The 20382-nt window shown below is 46.6% G+C and overlaps 1 protein-coding gene across 2 annotated transcripts in view; it reads left to right on the forward strand.

Annotated features, from left to right (window-relative positions):
• LOC135920967 (homeobox protein Nkx-2.2-like) overlaps positions 1–20382 on the forward strand; it is a 151966-nt gene that overhangs the window by 37920 nt on the left and 93664 nt on the right. The window contains exon 1 of one of the 2 annotated variants that reach the window (XM_065455254.1): positions 16735–18788. The exons of the other annotated variant lie outside the window; for it this stretch is intronic. Coding sequence (XP_065311326.1) covers positions 18646–18788 — 143 coding nt within the window. The 5' untranslated portion in view covers positions 16735–18645. Of the gene's footprint in view, positions 1–16734; positions 18789–20382 lie in introns of those variants that run through there. 2 annotated transcript variants of the gene reach the window in all.

The raw sequence follows: 20382 nt of genomic DNA on the forward strand, positions 1-20382 counted from the left end.
AATAACCACAGGTGGTCGAAATTAATCCAGAGTCGCCCCCACCTCGGCGTGCCTCGTAATCATATCGTGGTTTCGGCACGTAAAACCCCATAATTTCTTTTTTATGGTGGACGTTGAAGCGCGATGTTACCATTTACTGTTCTCCCTTCGGATGTTACAGTAAGCGTGACTGGCAATCTTCGCATATTAATCAATCCTATAGCACGACTGTGCATCGCACTTGGCGAATGGCGGTGACCTGCTGCGATGTACATTGTTCTGAACAAGGACATGTAAATAATATTCGGTGCGCATTTCATGATCGATTACACTCCACCTTTGCGCCAGCGTCAAGGATACACAGACCACGCGAGAGAAGTGTGCTTCACGGTGTGTGCTATATCCTCCAGGCTAAGCAGACCTTCGAGCGGTCATATCACCCCCTTCTGAAGAACAAGGGAAATCGGCTTATATTCGAACGTGTACGGTAGTGGTTGGACATATCCTCCAGACTAAGCAGACCTTCGAGCGGTCATATCACCCCCTTCTGAGGAACAAGCGAAATCTGCTTATATTCGAACGTGTACGGTAGTGGTCGCACCGTTCGCGGACAACGGTCAAACTGGACAGGGTCCGAGCTGTCGTCGTCGGAACTATGCTGCCGCTTCGGCAAATCTTTCCTCTGTCTCCCGTTCCGTTTCTGCCCGGTCTGGTAGGAAAACTCTGGTGTTTGCCGTACCAATTGCGAGCCAGAACGCCGCGATGCCTGTCGGGCCCAAAACCACCGCATGTGAGGCACCCACGCGCTGACAAGCCTATAGAGGAGACCTCAGACAAGCCCGAGCTCCTGACGCACGCCCTCTCCCCCTCCCCCGCTCCTTTTCGGCTCCCCCCTCCCGTTCACCCTATGTGCACACGCGACCAAACCAGCCTGCTCGGTCCCCCCTGACACCAACAGTCCAGTGTTTGTCGGAGCCGTTTTGCGCGCTTTTATCCGCCTTTATTGGTCCCGTTCTCAGTTGGGATTGAGTGCATGAATATAGTGTTTTTTTTTCTTTCTTCTGTTTTCCTTCGTCACGACGACGTATCCATCATTGTCCCCGATCGGGCCGTCATTTATATTCAGGTCAGGGTGCGAACGCTTTTCACGCTGGACACCATAAGTGCACGGGTGACCGCTTGTGCGCGGCAACACTGGGTATCCAGCTGGGCAGTGTGTGTCGAAATCTCTGGACGGATCTCGTATCGGGAAGGAACAAAGAAAATACTAACGTGTAGGCTGAGTAGCGATGAAAAGTCGCTGCCGAAAAAATCCGCGCCGACTGCACACTTCAATTTGACGGAGAGTTCTCAGTGATTTTAACGTATGTACGATGCCAGCTGAAGTGCAAACGTTTGTAACGCATTTACGCATCGTCATAATGTGTACAAACTGTGCATTTATGTACTGTACGTGCCGTACTTGTTTGTACACTTACTTGTCAAACATATTTGCTTGCCTACTTACCCAGCTGCTTGCTTGACATCGCTATTTACACACTTACAAATTAGCTTATCTGTTTGCTCGCTTATCTGCAAACTCGATATGTACTCGGCTAATTGCTTATTGGCTAGTTTACTTAATCGCTTCATTATACAATATATAGTTGCGTAAATATTTTTCTACTGGTCGTTTATTTACTTTGTTGTTTGCTCATTCACTTGTGGTACAGTTGTCTTATTTCTAGCTTACTCAAAGGAGCATTGATGTGATAAAGTGTGTGCGATGGCACATCATAGGTACGGGGAAAATGAGTTCAGCACAAAAAAGAAGAAAATGCGTGCAACCAACCAAACAAACGAGCAAACGACCGCAAAAAGCAGCAAAATACTCGCATGACGAACATGCGTATCGGGCATGCTTACTCATTTTTGGATATCAATAAAAAGCTTATCTTCATTGGCCGAAATTCACCTGAAAAAAAATTATATATGCACGAGCAGAACATGAAACTTGTATATAGTTGGAGTAGTTGGAGCATGATCACTTACAACAGTTTAGTGTGAAGCAGGGACCTCACACAGAGATACCAGATATACGAGCACTTATTCCCGTGCGTATTTGTATGCCTGATCGTTTGCTTTGCACTAAACCGATCGCAAGTTTTCATATAAGTGACTCCCAAGTGGCACATGTTCATTTACACAAATATCAGCCACATGTCGAAGATATTGCTTCCGGCTTACTCCCAACGTACGGCGTAAGATAACTTGATGAATCAGTGTCAGTACGACAAAAATAAAAAAAAGATTCACATTCTACTCAGCCCAGCTGTATCTCAGTAACTCCATGTCTTATGTATCAGAGTGGATAGTATTGTATTTATTAAAATATACTGCGCTTAATCTGATGAAATACCTTCCTTTTAAATATAAGTGATAAATTACACTGACCGTATAAACATTTAAATATATACTATTGATCAATGTACGAAAATCTATTAATACGGATTGTTGGACACGCGTCGATTGTCTAAAAGAACTAATAAGCACAATAGAAGTATACGTGAGATTGTAAATTAATAGCGGGGTTTACAGGAGACGTAACAATACATTTTCTTGGTAGCCAGGGTTTAACAGGTAACGTATTTGTGTGCAATTTATACAAGAATGTTTTCGTGCATTGCAACGCTTGCAATCTACCGGTCAGGATACAGAATATTTTTTTATCAGTTAAAAAAATGCAATATTGTTTTAGGGCGTGTTACAAATAATATTGAAGAAAAAAATGCGTCAACACCCATCTTGCGATGACTTTCGGCGGTAGTGTGTTAGCATTGAATCAATAAAGTGACACAACGTACTGTCACCGCAGCAACTAGTTGCGTATAAGAGGTGTACTGCAGCTGAGCTCCTCCCTCGCGCTTCCCTAAAAAAGCTCGGTGCCATCTAGCGTCGCCGCCGCGAAGCCTGTGCGTGGCCTCCAAAATTCGCGGCGCGCCGGTGCATTGCCAACGCTGAGAAACGCGCCATTCGTGCGACCGAGCTGCTCTCTCGCGCGTATTTCTGGGCACGCTGCGACATCTTCTGGTACTGCCGAGAAGAGCGGGCGTGGCCTCAAAGACGAGAAGCGTGGCACACCGGTGCCTTTCGAGCGCTGGGAACTGTTCCCCGGCTTGCCGAACTCTCAGTGGCACATACTCGGCGACCCCAAGTTGGCGGAAGGTTCAAGTGAAAAAGCGACACATGCCCAGTACACTTGTGGCACGGCCTGCTAATGCGCGTCAGGTTGCTGTGCTTGAGGAACCGTTGGGATGTGAGCTCGATTTCGTTCAGCATTATAGAAACTTAACAGATCTTTTCCAGTCATTGTACAGCGGCACATGCCTGTAGTTACCCAAATTGGAGTCAAGGACGTTCATCGAAGAGTGGCACGCACCTAATGGCACATACCCCATGACCGAAGTTGGCATCAAAGTTGTTCGCTGGAGACAAGCACTGTGGCCCGTACCCAGTATTCATATCCAGGAAATAATGGCACATACCCATTACTCCAAGCCGCCGTCTTAGCGTTTCTTCGAGAGAGACAGAGAGAGAGTAAACATCATGATTATATGAATGTCGCTTTGCAGAGGGGTCGTCATTCCTTTGAGCTCGGAGAGACAGAGAGAGAGAGAGAGAATAAACATCATTATATATGAAAGTGACTCTGCAAAGGTGTTCTCATTCCTTTGAGCTCGGGCCCCGTCCTGGGCCCTCGCGATCAGCCGCTGCTGATCCTCGAGGTCGGAGCTGGCCAAGGCTCTCTCTCAAAGCTCGTTGGTGTGGTAAGGTTTCAGAGGATTTAGTGGTGCCTAAATAGGAAAGCGGAGGAGAGTATGGAGCAAGAGTGAAAATAGCGCAGTGCGGCGACAATGGCTACAATACGGCGCCATAGTAGCGTGCGCTGTCCGGGAGGTCTGAATCGAGCCCACGCGTCACCCACGCGCTGCAGATCTCCAGATTAGGGAGGCAGTTGCGCCGCACTTCGCTTCCTTTGCAACGCGCCGCACGAGATATAGATTGTCCGCGCCGGCCAATATATCGCAAAATGAAAACACATATAGAGCTGCGCCCAAATTTCGCACTAGTGAGTATCGTAATTGTCGGGCAATTTTTAACTCGGTAGATGAGTTGCTCGTCCTTGACTTCCTTTTAGGGGAAACTAGGCTCGTTTTTTTTAATTGGTTACTACGCATAGAAATTGCGTTTTTTTTTTGTTGGTTATTTCTAAAATCACCTGAATTGCCTGTTGCCTGCGTATACTCGCGTACGATGTTAACGCGTTTGAACAAATATGCCATATAAATAAACGAGTGATCGTGGCCTAATGGTTAGAACCGCGGGGTTGCTGTGCTGGGGAACAGAGGTGCAGTCACACAATGGAGTATGTAATTATTTTTTGACAGCAGCAGTACACGGCAGCACCCAGCAACCAATTTGATGAGAAGCTGGGAAGGTTAACAAAGTAAAGCTTCCCTTAAAAACAACTGAAGAGTTAAGTTTACAGCTCTCTAAGTCAGCAGTTCTGTAAAGTGCTCCTATCGAGACACCTAAAGTCGACAAAATTGATGTATTATGCAGTTCTCTAAAGTGTACGACTATATTGTGAGCAGGCGTTTTGGGACACCCTCCTAAACAATGTAGCATTTTCACGTCGACAGTGAGCTCACGTTTTCCATTTGTACGCTTGGACTGCTGTGAAATATGTAGGTTACAGAATTGTGATATTTTTTTTCTTGGTGCAGACTCTATTGCGGACATGTTTACTTTTCCACTGCTCTCGCTGAACCCAAGTTCTTCAAGAAGGCAAGTGGTGCCTAAATCGACCGCTGGGCTGACGCCTTCACATTCTAATAAAACATGCTCCATCGTTTCCCTAGCTTCACCGAAGCAAGCACATACTTCTTCTGCCTTCTTATATCTCGCTTTATAGGTGCGTGTTCTTAAGCATCCCGATCTTACTTCGAAAAGTAATGAGCTTCCCTTTGAGTTATCATAAATTGTTTCTATCCTGATTTAGTTTTTTCCTCTTAAGGGGTTAGTCATGGCAGGTTTCTATTCCATTGCCGCCACCCATGATATTATTTCGGCCTTTCTGACTTTCCGCTTGACGTTCTTTGTTGCTGTGTTGCCCACCCAACAGGGCGCATAGTTGCTGGTAAGCTTCCTAGTTCTTTTCCTCCCCTGTGAATCAGTGTTTTTCCTGTACAAATACTTCGACACTCTCCCAGCCCATTTACTTTCTTCCATATTCCTCAGTCATTCTTCATAATCAATTTTACTGCCAGCTTCCCTCACTTCAAAACTAGTCCAGCCCACGTCCCCCCGCACAGCTTCATTTGTAGTATTCCCGTGAGCGCCCAATGCGAGGCGTCCACACAATTGTGTGCACAGCACCCGCTGGGTTCGGGCACTTGTCGCTACAAGGTTTGGGAATGTTTCACTGACACTTCTGACAGAAATAATTCACGTAACATGCTGAGGAGCTATTGTGACGTCATAAGATACGAACAGTTCTGTATAACCTGAAACTGCGATTTGTCGGGCGCAGCCTCTTCTAAACCAGACTCTAATATCATCTCAAGCGTAAGAACGTCATGCCGGCTGCCGTCGCAAATACGAAAATTCGGGGGTGGTTGTTTTTACACGACCTGCTGCGCACAGTGTTGCCCATTTTCAGCTAAAACGCCAAAACGACACAGTAAACAGTCAACTAGATGTTCAAATACTTTCAACCAAGAAATGTGACTTTGCTGGGCTGTTTACCAGCATGAACAGAAAAAAGAAAGAAAGAGAAGTGATGTAAGTGATGTGTAAGCTGTTATGTTCGTTGGCAGTACGAGCTTGAATTTACGCGGCATGTGAGTAGCGCCGACTGCACATAAATAGAGCACGGCTTAATCAACAAAGCACATGTGACCTTGCGCTCATAACTGTTACATTTGTACCGGCGATGACGAGAATAAAAGCCCATGCTGTGTGAGCGAGATGGGCGTTAGAAATACTCGCTTGAACCTTACATTGATTTCTTTAGAATGACTTTTCTAATAATTAGGCACGTACATTTTTTAAGTTTTAGTTAGCCCGCAGTTCCCCCGGTTGTCATAGCAACCCACGTATAAGTGCCTCGTCGTCACGTATGTAGTTAGGGCTATTTACAATTATTTGTGTGTCCGCAACGCACCAGCGTTACGTGAGTGTGATGACGACACAGCCTTGGTCGCATGCTATATCTACACGTGGCGTACTGCTTTTCCATTTTCACCACAAAAAAAAAACAAAAAAAACAAAAAAACCAACGGAACAGAGCGAAGGCATGATGCCCCTAAGCTGTCACTCTCGCGTTGAATGGAGCCCCATTTGCCCTGCCAATACCCATTTGGGTACAGTGTGTGTGTACCTCCCTTCTTTCTTGTCGTTTCTTCCTTTCCCATAAAGAAACGAGTTTGTACTGCTCATTTCAAAATGTTAGCTACCAGCCTTCTCGACCAAAACACTTCTAGCCCTCCCTCGGGAACACTCGCGTAAACCACAGACTGTGTAGTTGCCTTTTAGCAGCTTTGTGCTTGTGTAGCATGCCTGCGGTGTGTTTCTACGTCCTTTGTATGAGTGGGAAATTTCACGCATCACCCTTGTTATCTATTATCCTTTTCGTACATCGAGTACAACGCCGTGGAGCCCATTTTCCAGAGGCTGCGACTCGCAAAGAAAACGTAATTCGGTGTCTTGCGTCAGCTCGGTAATAAAGGAAAAGAAAGTTTGAATCCGTAAAATTCAACAAATTTTGTTGTACAGCTGCTAATGAGTTGTTTTCAGCCATTTTGCCAGGCAAGGTATTCAATCAAGTACATTATTTCAGAACCGATGGTCCACATCACTTGATCCCGATATGCTCTTCCTTTCTTTCTCCTTTATTGCAAGAAAATGTCAGCAGTGTGTAGTGTAGACATTGAATTACAGTGCACAAAAGACAGCTCAATAAAACACGCTGATTAGCTTGCTTGTGCGCTTGTAGATGTCGCTCCTGTCGTGCCTGATCTGATGCCTCATTGTAATTCTGGTAAAAAAAGTCATGCACTAACTAGCCCAGCAAAGTGTTTTATTGCTATAATTATAGCCTGCATGCACTTACACACGAAAGCACAGTCACACACACAGACACACAAACACACGGAGCATGACCTAATTTAATGCGCAGCTTCCCCAGCCAAGTATGAAACGGAGCCTATAGATTAAATCCCAAAGCGTGTAATGCCCTGGAGTAAGCCTCGATGCCCTGGAGTAATCTCAAGGGCATCGCTAGGGCAAGCACCTGCAGTATCCATTAGATAATAAAACTCTCTTGCCCCAACATTATCTGGAAGATTGAACAAGTGCCATAACCTGTACCATGTGGGAATGCAAACTAACAAAATAAAGGTCAGAATGCGTGTTATGGCTAATGAGTTGCCGTTTTCTACGGCATCATTTTGCTGCAAGACTTTCATGTCCAATACTTGAGAATTTGTTGGGTGCTTGAACGTTAAGGCTGCAGCATGCGCATTTTCAATGACGAGGACAAAGAAGGAAATCAAACGAGACGAGCGCTGAACATTATGCAGGAACCACGCTTGTTTAAACACGAACATAAAACCCGTAAGCCCAGCTTCACATGCCAAGAAAAAAAAGGAAAACAAACTAAGAGCGTAACACACCAACGGTCATAAAATCGTTTCACAATACTTCAAAACTGAGTCCCATTACGAAGCTCGCGCATGCAGCCTTTCTTTTTTCTAGAAAAATCGCGTTGTCTCTAAATGCGATGCTGATGACTCGCTGGTGCACGTGAACTCTCTTTGTACTTTGTACTCTCTTTGTACACTCTTTGAACACTCTGAACACTCTGAACACTTTGAACACTTTGAACACTCTTTGAACACTCTTTGTACTCGAACTCTCGGTATGCCTCAAGCAGCTCGCGCGCCCTCGTGACTTTCGTGCTGCAAAATCCTGGAAGCGTCTCTGAAAACCATCGCGCGACCACAGCTCTCGCATCACAAGACCAAGTCAGAACGCGCTGCGCCTTTCAATTTGAGCTGTGGCGCTCCATTATTTATGTATTTATGCACCTCCCAGTGTCGCCTGCGTATACTCCACCACAGAATATCGATAGAAGGGTCATCACACCATACTTTTGCAGGAACAAACTGCATGTGATGCTTTCTTTTCTTTTTTATTTTGCAAACATCTCGTTCAGCCGTGCAGCTGGTGGGCTCTCACTGATCATCAAATCGTTCCCAGTTTACGGCCTCACGAAAACACTGCGTTCACGTTATTGCGATTCCTGGCGATGTTTTCGTTTCTTCGAGCAATCAGACGGTGCACTAAAAATGCGGAATGGCTGCCTCTTGCTTGCGATCGTACTCGCTCTCCTTTTCCTGCACTCTTCGGGGCCGTGTTTCCAAAGATGCGTCCATGCTTCTACAGCGCGAAAATCGGTGGACGCCCGTGCATGTTGAGGCATAACACATAAAGAAAAAAGATATCATGCGTGTTAGCAAATCATCAGCTTCCTTTAGAGAAAGCGAAATAGCATTCTTTTTCAACAGAAAAAGGCTAGGCACGCGAGAGGTTTGTGATACACGAATCAATTTTGTAGTGGGTCACGGTCCGATGTCCGTGGTGTCCGTATCAGAGGTTTCCCAGACACTCACGCGTTTGTTATGCTCGCGGTTTGTTTTCCTCTTCCTTCCTGCTGTTTCCTGCTGTTCTTTTTTTTTGTTCTACGTCCTGGTCTTTCGCGCTGCTCGTAACCATTAACAAACATGAACACCTCAAATTCTTCTTTCCTTTTCAATGAGCACATTGGTTTTAAATATTCTTAATATATGACGTTAGTAGTCATCAGTTATATTACTCTTGCATCAGCAAATATGCGGGAATCAAACCGCCGTATAAGGATAACATTAGGCACCCTATTTGCTAACAGCGTAAGCACGACAAAGCGCTCGATCTTTGAGAAATGTCCTTTTGTTCACCTTTCCGCGATCGACAGTGAGACAGTATCCTTCGATACGATTTCACAATAGTATATCCTGTCTCTCAAGGATGTACATGCGCACAATGGGAACTGGACAGCTGATAACGCTGCCAATTTCTACCGCTGAAGGGTCACGTGACGGTGTCCCGTGCCTCGTATTTCCCCGTGACTGATGACCTCTGCGCTGTTCTCTCCTCTTCTCACTGTCGCATTCAGTCACTGACAAATTAGGGGACGGGGTATGGCGAAGCGAGGACAGATGCGGGGGTCCCGCAAGACGTATCCAATAAAAAAGAAAAGAAAAGAGAAATGGCAACACCAAACAAAAGGTATCGGCAACGGCTCGGTGTGAGCCCTCCTGTGTTGCTCGCCGCAGGTATCGCCGGCCGTCGAAAAGACCTCACCCCTCCGCGACAAAAAGGTCCCATGCAAATACAAGCTCTCCCCGATCGGCCTGCTGCAGCTGACGGGACTAGAAGATGCCGTTCGGCCCTGAACGCCAGGGGGCTCTTTGAATCTTTGACTCTCCGCTTTCTCTCTTTCCCTTTCTCCCTCTCGTTCTCTCTAGAGGACGGCGTTTTCTTTTCCAAACGAACGAAGTTTGCCCCCTCTCCAGCACAGCAAACATTCGGGATTCCCTCCCGTTTTCCTCACTGAGGAGAGAAGGAGTACCAGCTCCGTCGTCAAGCAGTCTGGCATAACCGGAGCGACGTCAAGCAGTCTGGCAGAATGTACCCCCCCCCCCCTCACCACCCCCTGCGACTAGCATGGACAGCCCCTCAGAATCCACTCTCCCTCACTGCTGTCCTCTCACCAACCTTGTAACTACCACCCTTTTTATGGCACCGTTAAGAACGAAGCCAAACCTGGTCGGAGAGAGTAGAAAAAGAGGAAGGGGGTCCACTGGGCAAACAGGGGGAACAGACACCAATACAATTCTTCTTCTTCGTCAAGACCTGCTGGCATCCACCGTAAGCATCAAGCTGGGAAGCAAACGCCTCGCAGGTAGGAGAGCAGGCCCAAACAGCTGAGGGGTCCCCGAAGAAGCTCCCGTAAAGAGCGGCAAACTTTCTTCTTTTGGCCCCGTTCCCCCTTCGCCACGCTCTTCGTCGCTTGGCCATTGTCCGAATCTACCGGATGGCCTACCGACCGGCCCGCTTTGTGGTCATCGATCCTGGTCGGCACACATGCGCGAGTCGACGATGGCCCGGGTCCCAGCAGAAAGCCATCCCACCGGCCATCGGGGCTGACTTTTCCCCCCCTCCACTCGGTTCAAGCGGTATGGTTTTCGTGCTTCAACGTCCAAGCTCTCTCGCTCCTTTGCTTCCTGCGTAGATTTTTGCCGGTTCGAATAGAAACGCTGTAAACTGATCCGGTTGTTATCCGCTCCCGACTGCTGCCGCTATGGTCCTTGTGAACGTCGCCCGCCCCCTTCAGCAGACCACGGAAGTCTGTGGACATTCCCTGTGTACGTGCGCTGTGGGCTCTCGTCCTACCACCCTTAACCTCCAGCCAGCACCCCTCCCCCCACTCCGCTCCCCCGCGCTGGAATTCCGCACGTGCGGCCAACGGAATTTATCTGCCCTTCTCCGGGTCTCGACCATACCTTTCCAGCTTTTCACCTCGGATCTTTTCACACCCCATTGCCTTTCTCGACAACGTTAACGTTCTCCTATTCTTCACCAATTTGCAGAGGCGCTCCCGGCATCCAGAGGCACCCGGTGGATTCCTCGAGATCGCGTACGCGCGGTCTTCTTTTTCGGCCTAGACAAAGATGAAGGGTAAGATGTGGGGGTCGGTGGGGCAGGAGGAGTCGCTGACCGCCGCTGACTGACTCCCGCTCTTTTCATCCTTCTTGCGCCAGAGACCTGGCGAACATAAACGTCTCTTCGGCACTCGCGTGTGCGCGCGGAGAAAGAAGAATAATTCGAAAGGAGTCAAGAATGCGACCACCTTTTGTGGGACACTTTGCTCAGTTCCCTCGAGACGCGCACCTGCGAGTTGAGCCCCTCTTCGTGCAGAGACCAAGGGGGTGATGGATATGGTTAGCGAGATGTCGTAGCTCTTTTCCTGCGCTTCACAACGTCTTTAGACCCTTCCACTGAAGATTCTTCCTTCTTTTTTTGGTCGTGCGCAAACCTTTAGCCAACTGAGAATTGTTTGCTTCTACTGTAAGTGTTTCGCAATATATTTTGATGCCAAGGGGGTAACACTTATCGAAGCTTGTTGGGCAGCTTAAACGCTGCGTGAAATTGCTGCTGACCTTTCTGCGCGCTGACTTTTCTGCGCGCTGTCCTTCCTGCCTCTTCGGCGGCGTCTTTCTTCTTTTTTTTGCCGCTAGAAGCATGTGGAATTCGTGGAATGTTCCCGGACACGCGCGTTTATTTCTCGGTCGTGATTTAAACACTTTAGGCGAGATTCGGGTGGGGCTTTGGGAGTTGTCGGTATTGATTTCTTGCTATAGCGCTGCTTGTGAATCATAGATGGCGTTCGTTGCAAAAGAGTAGGTTCAGTAAAGTGGAGCATTGCCGTATTTATCAGCGCTTTTCATTGCAGACACGTCCTGAAGGTACGGAGCAGTAGATGCGGTATCTGCGACTCAAGCTGAAGGGATTCTACTGAGATACTGGTAACTTTTATGTGGCAGCAGATTGACAATTTGGGATGGTCGGTGCATAATTGTGCAACGAAACAAATTGTGCGTATTAAGAGAATGTTGAAAATGAGTCATGTCCATTGCTGCATGTGAATCGTCAAAACTTTACTTGTTATTTGGGGCCTACATTTTTTGTGCTGCACCATATGACAAGCTGGGACACAAGAACGGTAAAATACACACCACAGGTGCTGTCAAACTGATTTCATTTGTGTGCGTTGAGCGACACATAGAAGCTGCATGTCACAGCACATAAGTGAATGGTATAAAATACATAGTTTCCGGTATCTTGACACAGACATGACTTCCCCATTCATCACCATCATCATCAGCCTGGTCACGCCCACTGCAGGGCAAAGGCCTCTCCCATACTTCTCCAACAACCCCGGTCATGTACTAATTGTGGCCATGCCGTGCCTGCAAACTTCTTAATCTCATCCGCCCACCTAACTTTCTGCCGCCCCCTGCTACGCTTCCCTTCCCTTGGAATCCAGTCCGTAACCCTTAATGACCACCGGTTATCTTCCCTCCTCATTACATGTCCTGCCCATGCCCATTTCTTTTTCTTGATTTCAACTAAGATGTCATTAACTCGCGTTTGTTCCCTCACCCAATCTGCTCTTCTCTTATCCCTTAACGTTACGCCTATCATTCTTCTTTGCATAGCTCGTTGCGTCGTCCTTAATTTGAGTAGAACCCTTTTCGTAAGCCTCCAGGTTTCTGCCCCGTAAGTGAGTACTGGTAAGACACAGCTATTATATACTTTTCTCTTGAGGGATAATGGCAACCTCTGCTGTTCATGATCTGAGAATGCCTGCCAAATGCACCCCAGCCCATTCTTATTCTTCTGATTATTTCCGTCTCATGATCCGGATCCGCCGTCACTACCTGCCCTAAGTAGATGTATTCCCTTACGACTTCCAGTGCCTCGCTGCCTATTGTAAATTGCTGTTCTCTTCCGAGACTGTTAAGCATTACTTTAGTTTTCTGCAGATTAATTTTTAGACCCATTCTTCTGCTTTGCCTCTCCAGGTCAGTGAGCATGCATTGCAATTGGTCCCCTGAGTTACTAAGCAAGGCAATATCATCAGCGAATCGCAAGTTACTAAGGTATTCTCCATTAACTTTTATCCCCAATTCTTCCCAATCCAGGTCTCTGAATACCTCCTGTAAACACGCTGTGAATAGCATTGGAGATATCGTATCTCCCTGCCTGACGCCTTTCTTTATTGGGATTTTGTTGCTTGCTTTATGGAGGACTACGGTGGCTGTGGAGCCGCTATAGATATCTTTCAGTATTTTTACATACGGTTCGTCTACACCTTGATTCCGTAATGCCTCCATGACTGCTGAGGTTTCGACAGAATCAAACGCTTTTTCGTAATCAATGAAAGCTATATATAAGGGTTGGTTATATTCCGCACATTTCTCTATCACCTGATTGATAGTGTGAATATGATCTATTGTTGAGTAGCCTTTACGGAATCCTGCCTGGTCCTTTGCTTGATAGAAGTCTAAGGTGCTCCTGATTCTATTTGCGATTACCTTAGTAAATAGTTTGTACGCAATGGACAGTAAGCTGATCGGCCTATAATTTTTCAAGTCTTTGGCGTCCCCTTTCTTATGGATTAGGATTATGTTAGCGTTCTTCCAAGATTCCGGTACACTCGAGGTCATGAGGCATTGCGTATACAGGGTGGCCAGTTTCTCTAGAACAATCTGTCCACCATCCTTCAACAAATCTGCTGTTACCTGATCCTCCCCAGCTGCCTTCCCCCTTTGCACATCTCCCACGGCTTTCTTTACTTCTTCCGGCGTTACCTTTGGGATTTCGAATTCGTCTAGGCTATTTTCTCTTCCATTATCGTCGTGGTTGCCACTGGTACTGTATAAATCTCTATAGAACTCCTCAGCCACTTGAACTATCTCATCCATATTAGTAATGATATTGCCGGCTTTGTCTCTTAACGCATGCATCTGATTCTTACCAATTCCTGGTTTCTTTTTCACTGTTTTTAGGCTTCCTCCGTTCCTGAGAGCATGTTCAATTCTATCCATATTATACTTCCTTATGTCAGCTATCTTACGCTTGTTGATTAACTTCGAAAGTTCTGCCAGTTCTATTCTAGCTGTAGGGTTAGATGCTTTCATACATTGGCGTTTCTTGATCAGATCTTTCGTCTCCTGCGATAGTTTGCAGGTATCCTGCTTAACGGAGTTATCACCGACTTCCATTGCACACTCCTTAATGATGCCCACAAGATTGTCGTTCATTGCTTCAACACTAAAGTCCTCTTCCTGAGTTAAAGCCGAATACCTGTCCTGTAGCTTGATCTGGAATTCCTCTATTTTCCCTCTTACCGCTAACTCATTAATCGGCTTCTTATGTACCAGTTTCTTCCGTTCCCTCCTCAGGTCTAGGCTAATTCGAGTTCTTACTATCCTGTGGTCACTGCAGCGCGCCTTGCCGAGCACGTCCACATCTTGTATGATGCCAGGGTTAGCGCAGAGTATGAAGTCTATTTCATTTCTAGTCTCGCCCTTCGGGCTCCTCCACGTCCACTTTCGGCTATCCCGCTTGCAGAAGAAGGTATTCATTATCCTCATATTATTCTGTTCCGCAAACTCTACTAATAACTCCCCCCTGCTATTCCTAGTGCCTATGCCATATTCCCCCACTGCCTTGTCTCCAGCCTGCTTCTTGCCTACCTTGGCATTAAAGTCGCCCATTAGTATAGTGTATTTAGTTTTCACTCTACCCATCGCCGATTCCACGTCTTCATAGAAGCTTTCGACTTCCTGGTCATCGTGACTGGATGTAGGGGCGTAGACCTGTACAATCTTCATTTTGTACCTCTTATTAAGTTTCACAACAAGACCTGCCACTCTCTCGTTAATGCTATAGAGTTCCTATAGACTATAGACTATAGACTATAGACTTCCCCATTATTAAAATTAAATTCTGGGGTTTTATGTGCTGAAATCACTATCTGATTCTGAGGCACACCATAGTGGGGGACGCAGGATTAATTTTGAGCGTCTGGGTATCTTAACGTGCACATATACGTAATTACACGGTCGCTTTTGCATTTCGCCTCAATCGAAATATGGCTGCCGTGGCCGAAATGAAACCCGGTGATCTCAAGCTCAGTTTGGATGCCAATGCCTTACCCCCACTGAGCTACTACTGTGGTTAAAACATCTAATTATGTTCATAATTTGGACACAATGTTTGGTGAGCAGCGATGGGGTCTTCTCTCGTCACACCATCTATGGAGAACAAAACTAAATACTAAACGCCTCTTTTTGAGGAGAGCAACCAAATCGGATGTTGGAACATTTTTAATCAGTAATTTTTGTTTAGTTCAAATGAAGCATGTTTAGCGTTTCTTTGCGGGCCATGGTTGACAAATAGTTTCAACTTGGCGCTCACTGTGTCAGTCGATTAACATCTGCGCCAAACCCTCACCCCCGACCCTCCACACCAAGGTGCGAGTTTCAAGCGCAGCTATACAGAGCTACCACGATAGGAATGCTCTGTTGGCAAACAGCGTTAATGAACAGGATGTAGAAAACACAGAAGACCCCCGTCCCGCGGCGTATGGTAATCGTGTTCTGCATGCCCTCTTCGTAGCACTATTTCTAAATCAGCTTTTGTGTGACTGGCAATCATACGAGGGTCAATGGATCGCCATTTGAACCACATTATGAAAACAAAATGGCCGGCCTTTTATAGAACATAAATCCCTGGGAACTGGGTCACGTGCACTGGTGATGCAAAAACCAGGAAAGTGCTGCTGTGTTTCCCGAGATCCATCGGCCTGTAAGACGTCTTATGGCTAACAGAACAATGGATCCTTGTGAATCTGCTTGTCACGCCCATTGTGAACCTTTCTTTTCTCCTTCTACTCATTTTTACTCCCGTTTTACGGTTTCACTGTGGCCAGTAGCTAACCGGGCTACTTTGGTTGACCTCCTTGCCTGTCCTAAACCCTTTACTCTCTCAAGCCACGTATGCACAAAGGGACACAAAATTTTACTCTTCTGCCGCATAAGAGGCTCCAGTAGCTTTGAGCGAAATTCTTTAACGTTAAGGTCACCAAAACCGTAACTATAGCGTCGTGTGCTCTGTGCTCTGTTTATTAGCACAATTTATTCCTAACCCACTTAAACGTTGATTCACTGGTACATCGGGGCATATCTGCAAAGGAGTGAATAAACATACTTAGAAGGTTCGTTTGAAGGGAAGCCTCGAGTGGCATCCAGGATTGCATAAAGTGACTCAATAAGCTCGATGACAATCCGGTTCGCAAGTCGTCTGTTTTGCGCCTAGTGCTGAGCAGGAGCCAATCGCGCGTTTCCTGGTGAGTTGTGCAAGGAAAACGTGATGATATTACCTGTTACAGACCATCAAAGCTGCAGGAAGTTCTCTAGACCCCTATCGCTTTAAGATTAGTTGGTGCATTTGATTATGGTCGTGCCAAGCAAAAGTGGTTCATGTGACGACACTTCTATATGAAGGGTATTGGTTTTCGTACACTGCCAGAATGAACGTCTGTTACATCTGCGTTTTTGAGAATTTCTTGTGCTACAACGTATTTAGGAACTTAATCGCGGAAAAGAGCAAAATGTACGAATCACGCCTTTGTATATTGCGCGGTTGGCACTGTGATCCCATTAGGCATTGTTCTCCATCCTAAAATTTCACTGTTTTAAGTTCCGCCTATGATGCAACATGGTCATACCAGCCATCGGCGCCCTGTATTTTAGGTGTGACACAAGTTACCGATCACAAGCTATCCGCCATCCGCGCCAGAGCATGGCAGCGATGGCCGCCCGTCCAACGTCCATTCGGGCCACCCTCCCCGCCATGGATAACGAGCAATACGTATTGCTCTTCGGGAGCCGCTGCTTGCCCGCAGGAAGCTCGGGGCCGTACGGCTCAGGTGATAGGCAGGGGGACACGCGAGATAAGATAAGCCCGACGGGTGTGGGTGGGAGAAGTGATGCGGGAGGGGGGAGGGGGAGTACTAGGCTCTGTGCGGGCAAGAACCGAGATTGTCGCCATGGCCGACGTCGTCTCTGTGGCGGCGACACTATCGGTTGCCTCCGGGAGATGTGCGCGCACAGCCGCGACCCCAGTGACCGTTCGGCGGTGCTCCAAAGCCGCTCGCTTGCCAACCCTGGGTCCCCGACGAACGGAGGTAGTAGCGCGTCTGGCCGCTTGTGCTGGAATCCGAGGCATCCCGCAACCCTGTCCTGGACCCTTCTGGAAAGGGCGGCGATGCTTCGCCATCGTCGTCGGGGACACTCCGCAAGTGCTCTTCGTATCGTGGTCGTTTAACCGTTCGTCCTTGTTGAAGCGGAACTTCGAATTGAAACCCCGTGCCGCGTGTTTAAGAGTGTAAAGCTCCGGAGCTCAACCCCGTGCCTTCGACAGCGTGCAGCCGCTTTTCAGTTCCCAATCCACAGAAGACATTCTTCACTCTATGTGGCCGTCAAGGATTATGAACAACACTTAGAGCTGATCAACGAACTTAGCGTGACGCACTCCTGCACTTCCAAGTCTAACACCAAAGTGTTTCTTTGTCTGCGCTTGAAAAACTCCTTCAAGTACCCATGTGGAATATCAACCGCGTCTGGAGAAGTCTCATATAGGTACAACCCGTGAATATCCTTGGATCTTGAGCCCTCTGCAGAAGCTGTAGTGACGAGCGAAGTTTGTGAGATTGTGCTGCCGGGACCAATTTTGTCGCTCCGGGCTGCTTTTTCGTTCTGGTGCCTTGCCTGATCAACGAAAGGAAGGTTGGCGCCCTTTTAATCCTGCGTATCATTAAGCCTGAACAAAGGTCCATCGCTGATGTGCCAACTTAGATACGGCGGAGATATTTGAGTGGACCAAGCCTGACAACAGTGTGCTGATAGCATCCCATGTGCCACGTGTCATGGTGACTGTATATCTAACCGATAGACTATCAGTGCTTGAATAAAAAGTATAAGCACTTGAGGGTGCTTTTTGAAAATTGTTGGCGTGTATTACACTGAATATTCCTCCTACATGTGTTGCGGGCCAATAGGTCAAGAGGTACCGCGTTATTTTGGCAGCGTACTCAGTTGGAACCTACGTTAAAGCAACGTTTCTGTGAGTGACGTCACATGTGCTGTGCTTGAATCATCCACTTCGCCAACGTGTGCACTCTGCATGTTCATAAGGGAGCCGCGGTGATTGAGCTCTCGGAACAGAGCGCGATCGCAGGAAGCTGCATTTCAGGACTTTTCGTGCCTCGGGTTGAAAAAAAGTGGCAGCCCGGAAGCAAGACAAACCTTATCATCAAAAACATTCAACTGTGAGTTCAGAGCCTGTAGCACCATGTTCGTCAGAGCCTACCGATTTTTACCACCTGTGTTCGTCGTGCCCATGTAGGAGCACATCAAAGTGTAGAGCATTTCAAACCGACCACTACTCCAGTTCCGTGAAGATTCACAACTTCTTGAGCATCTACTTATACTCACTGCGTGTGCTAAACAGAGAGCGACACCTTCTGTCAGTTTCATCAATCATCGAGCACAGCAACTTCTACAAAACGTCAAGAACGACAACTTCTTCTGCATTGACTACACACTGTTCCTCAACAGCAATGTAATTTGAAACTATCGGGAGCCATATAAAGCATGTATTTTTGAACCTTAACTTCGTGAGCCTTTCAGGAAGTGTGCCTTCTACTTGCAATTGAAGGCTGAAGAGTTCTTCTCACCAAGGTTACAATCGACAGTCGCAGTGGGCAGCGCATCAGCGTACTGCCATAAGTATACAAAACTTCTCACCAGCAGCTGCAAAGAAGAATAAATATTGGACAAAGGCCACAAGCATTTAGGACATTTGCTGTATTGTGGTCCAAAGAACCAAAGACCGCAGGTCGTAAGAAATAATTTGAAAGTCCTGCATAAGGCAGCAACAAAAGCAGCCTTGATGGAACTAGGTCCCGTTTCGACGATGATGTACGGCGACCGCTGGTCTGACTGTACGTACATGCCCGACACCATGGGTTTGCAGCCGGGACCATGTGGCAGTGGCCAGGAGTCTCAGCTTCTGGAGGACAGCCTTGATTATCGGTGAGTGAACTGGTTGAACTTAACACAGAGGCTAATTACTCAAACGTTATATAGAGCCACGTGCTATGGAAATTTAGTTTTACGACTTGAGCGGTAAGAGCGTTGAGACAGGTGAACAAATGGCATGAACGAACACTTAGGTATGCTAGCATTGCAGCATGGTATCACAAGCTTCCTTCCGCGGGAACCCTTGTTGAATGCTTCAGACCTGTGCAAGTCCGTAATGGCATCGTTGAAGTTGAACAAGGTGTACACATTCATGCGACCAAGAGCCGAATACGTCGTTAGGCATTTAATTAGTACTGGTGATTACGCTTCATTATTGGTCAGTGAGTTTTCCTAGTCTAGATGCTTAGTGAAGGCACAAAATGTGTAGACATGGGCGTTATAAGTTACGAACAATGAACCGTGGTAGACGCTGACACGGGGACACAAAAGACATGAGCATAAGCACTGCCACGCTGGTATTCCAGCATGAGATAAGCCTAATGCCATGTCGCAGCGTCATAGTAGACTTCTGCATACAAGGCGGGTACGTAATATATGTTACTGTAGGCAGCAGATGATGTCTAAGATATTGCGACCATGACAAGTTTTCCGGCTTCAAAGTTACAACCGGCGCGTACAAGCCGCAAGATCATAGCCTTTGAGATTCGTATCCGTTACTCAGATGAAGCCGTTGCTGGGACATGGACTTGGACGCCAACCATGCGCGTGCAAATTGACTCGAAGCTCAAGTTCGGCGCCAACTTCCGATTTCCTTATTCAAATAGATGGGAAACATACAAGTACTCTCATGAGACAAAACAGTGAAACGACTTCAACGAGATGTGTTGCCTTTGCAGATGGAGTGAAGGTCTAGCAAATATTGGGAAGCGAAATTTTGATATAGGGCCACCGTATCTTTTTCAAAAAGAGCTATAATCGATGTTTAAAAAAATTGAAGCATGAAGTTTACCAATTCGAAACTGTGCACTAAAACAGACATCACAGTTATCTAAACTTCATCGCTTAGAACATTTGAAGCTGACGAATATTATATATGAATTAGCACCTTTCGTGAAATTGTCACGTTGCTGCTACTCACAAACCAATGACACGTCAGTGTGGTACTAGTACTTCAAGTTTGCCTGCTTTGAACGCCTTCAGAGGTTCAGTTCACACTATACTGATATCTTAATTTATTGCTGCAATACCTTGTTTAAACCTTGGTACTGTAGATATTTTTAAATTTTGCAATATTCATCAATTTCTGTGTAATAAGTCGGAACACAAACAAAATAGAACTGCTTGCAATTTTTATTTTCAATACAAGAACCCTAATTGAATTTTTTGGAGTGGACTTGTTGGAGTTGGACCTGGAATTGCGTGCAAGTCCACTAGTAACAAGGCCTACTCGCCAACATCCACAAAATGCGCTATCCCCCTATTTGGCCCGAACCAACGTATTTAAATACTCTTTCATTCCACGCACCATTAATGACTGGAATGACTTGCCTTTTTGAGACTTGAATCACGATTGTTTCCTTTTTGTATCAGAATTGTTGTCGTATTTTAGCAGCATTTTGTTGTATTGACATTCTTTTACTTCTTG

The sequence above is a fragment of the Dermacentor albipictus genome, chromosome 7 (genome assembly GCF_038994185.2).
Source record: "Dermacentor albipictus isolate Rhodes 1998 colony chromosome 7, USDA_Dalb.pri_finalv2, whole genome shotgun sequence".
Classification (NCBI taxonomy): Eukaryota; Metazoa; Arthropoda; class Arachnida; order Ixodida; family Ixodidae; genus Dermacentor; species Dermacentor albipictus.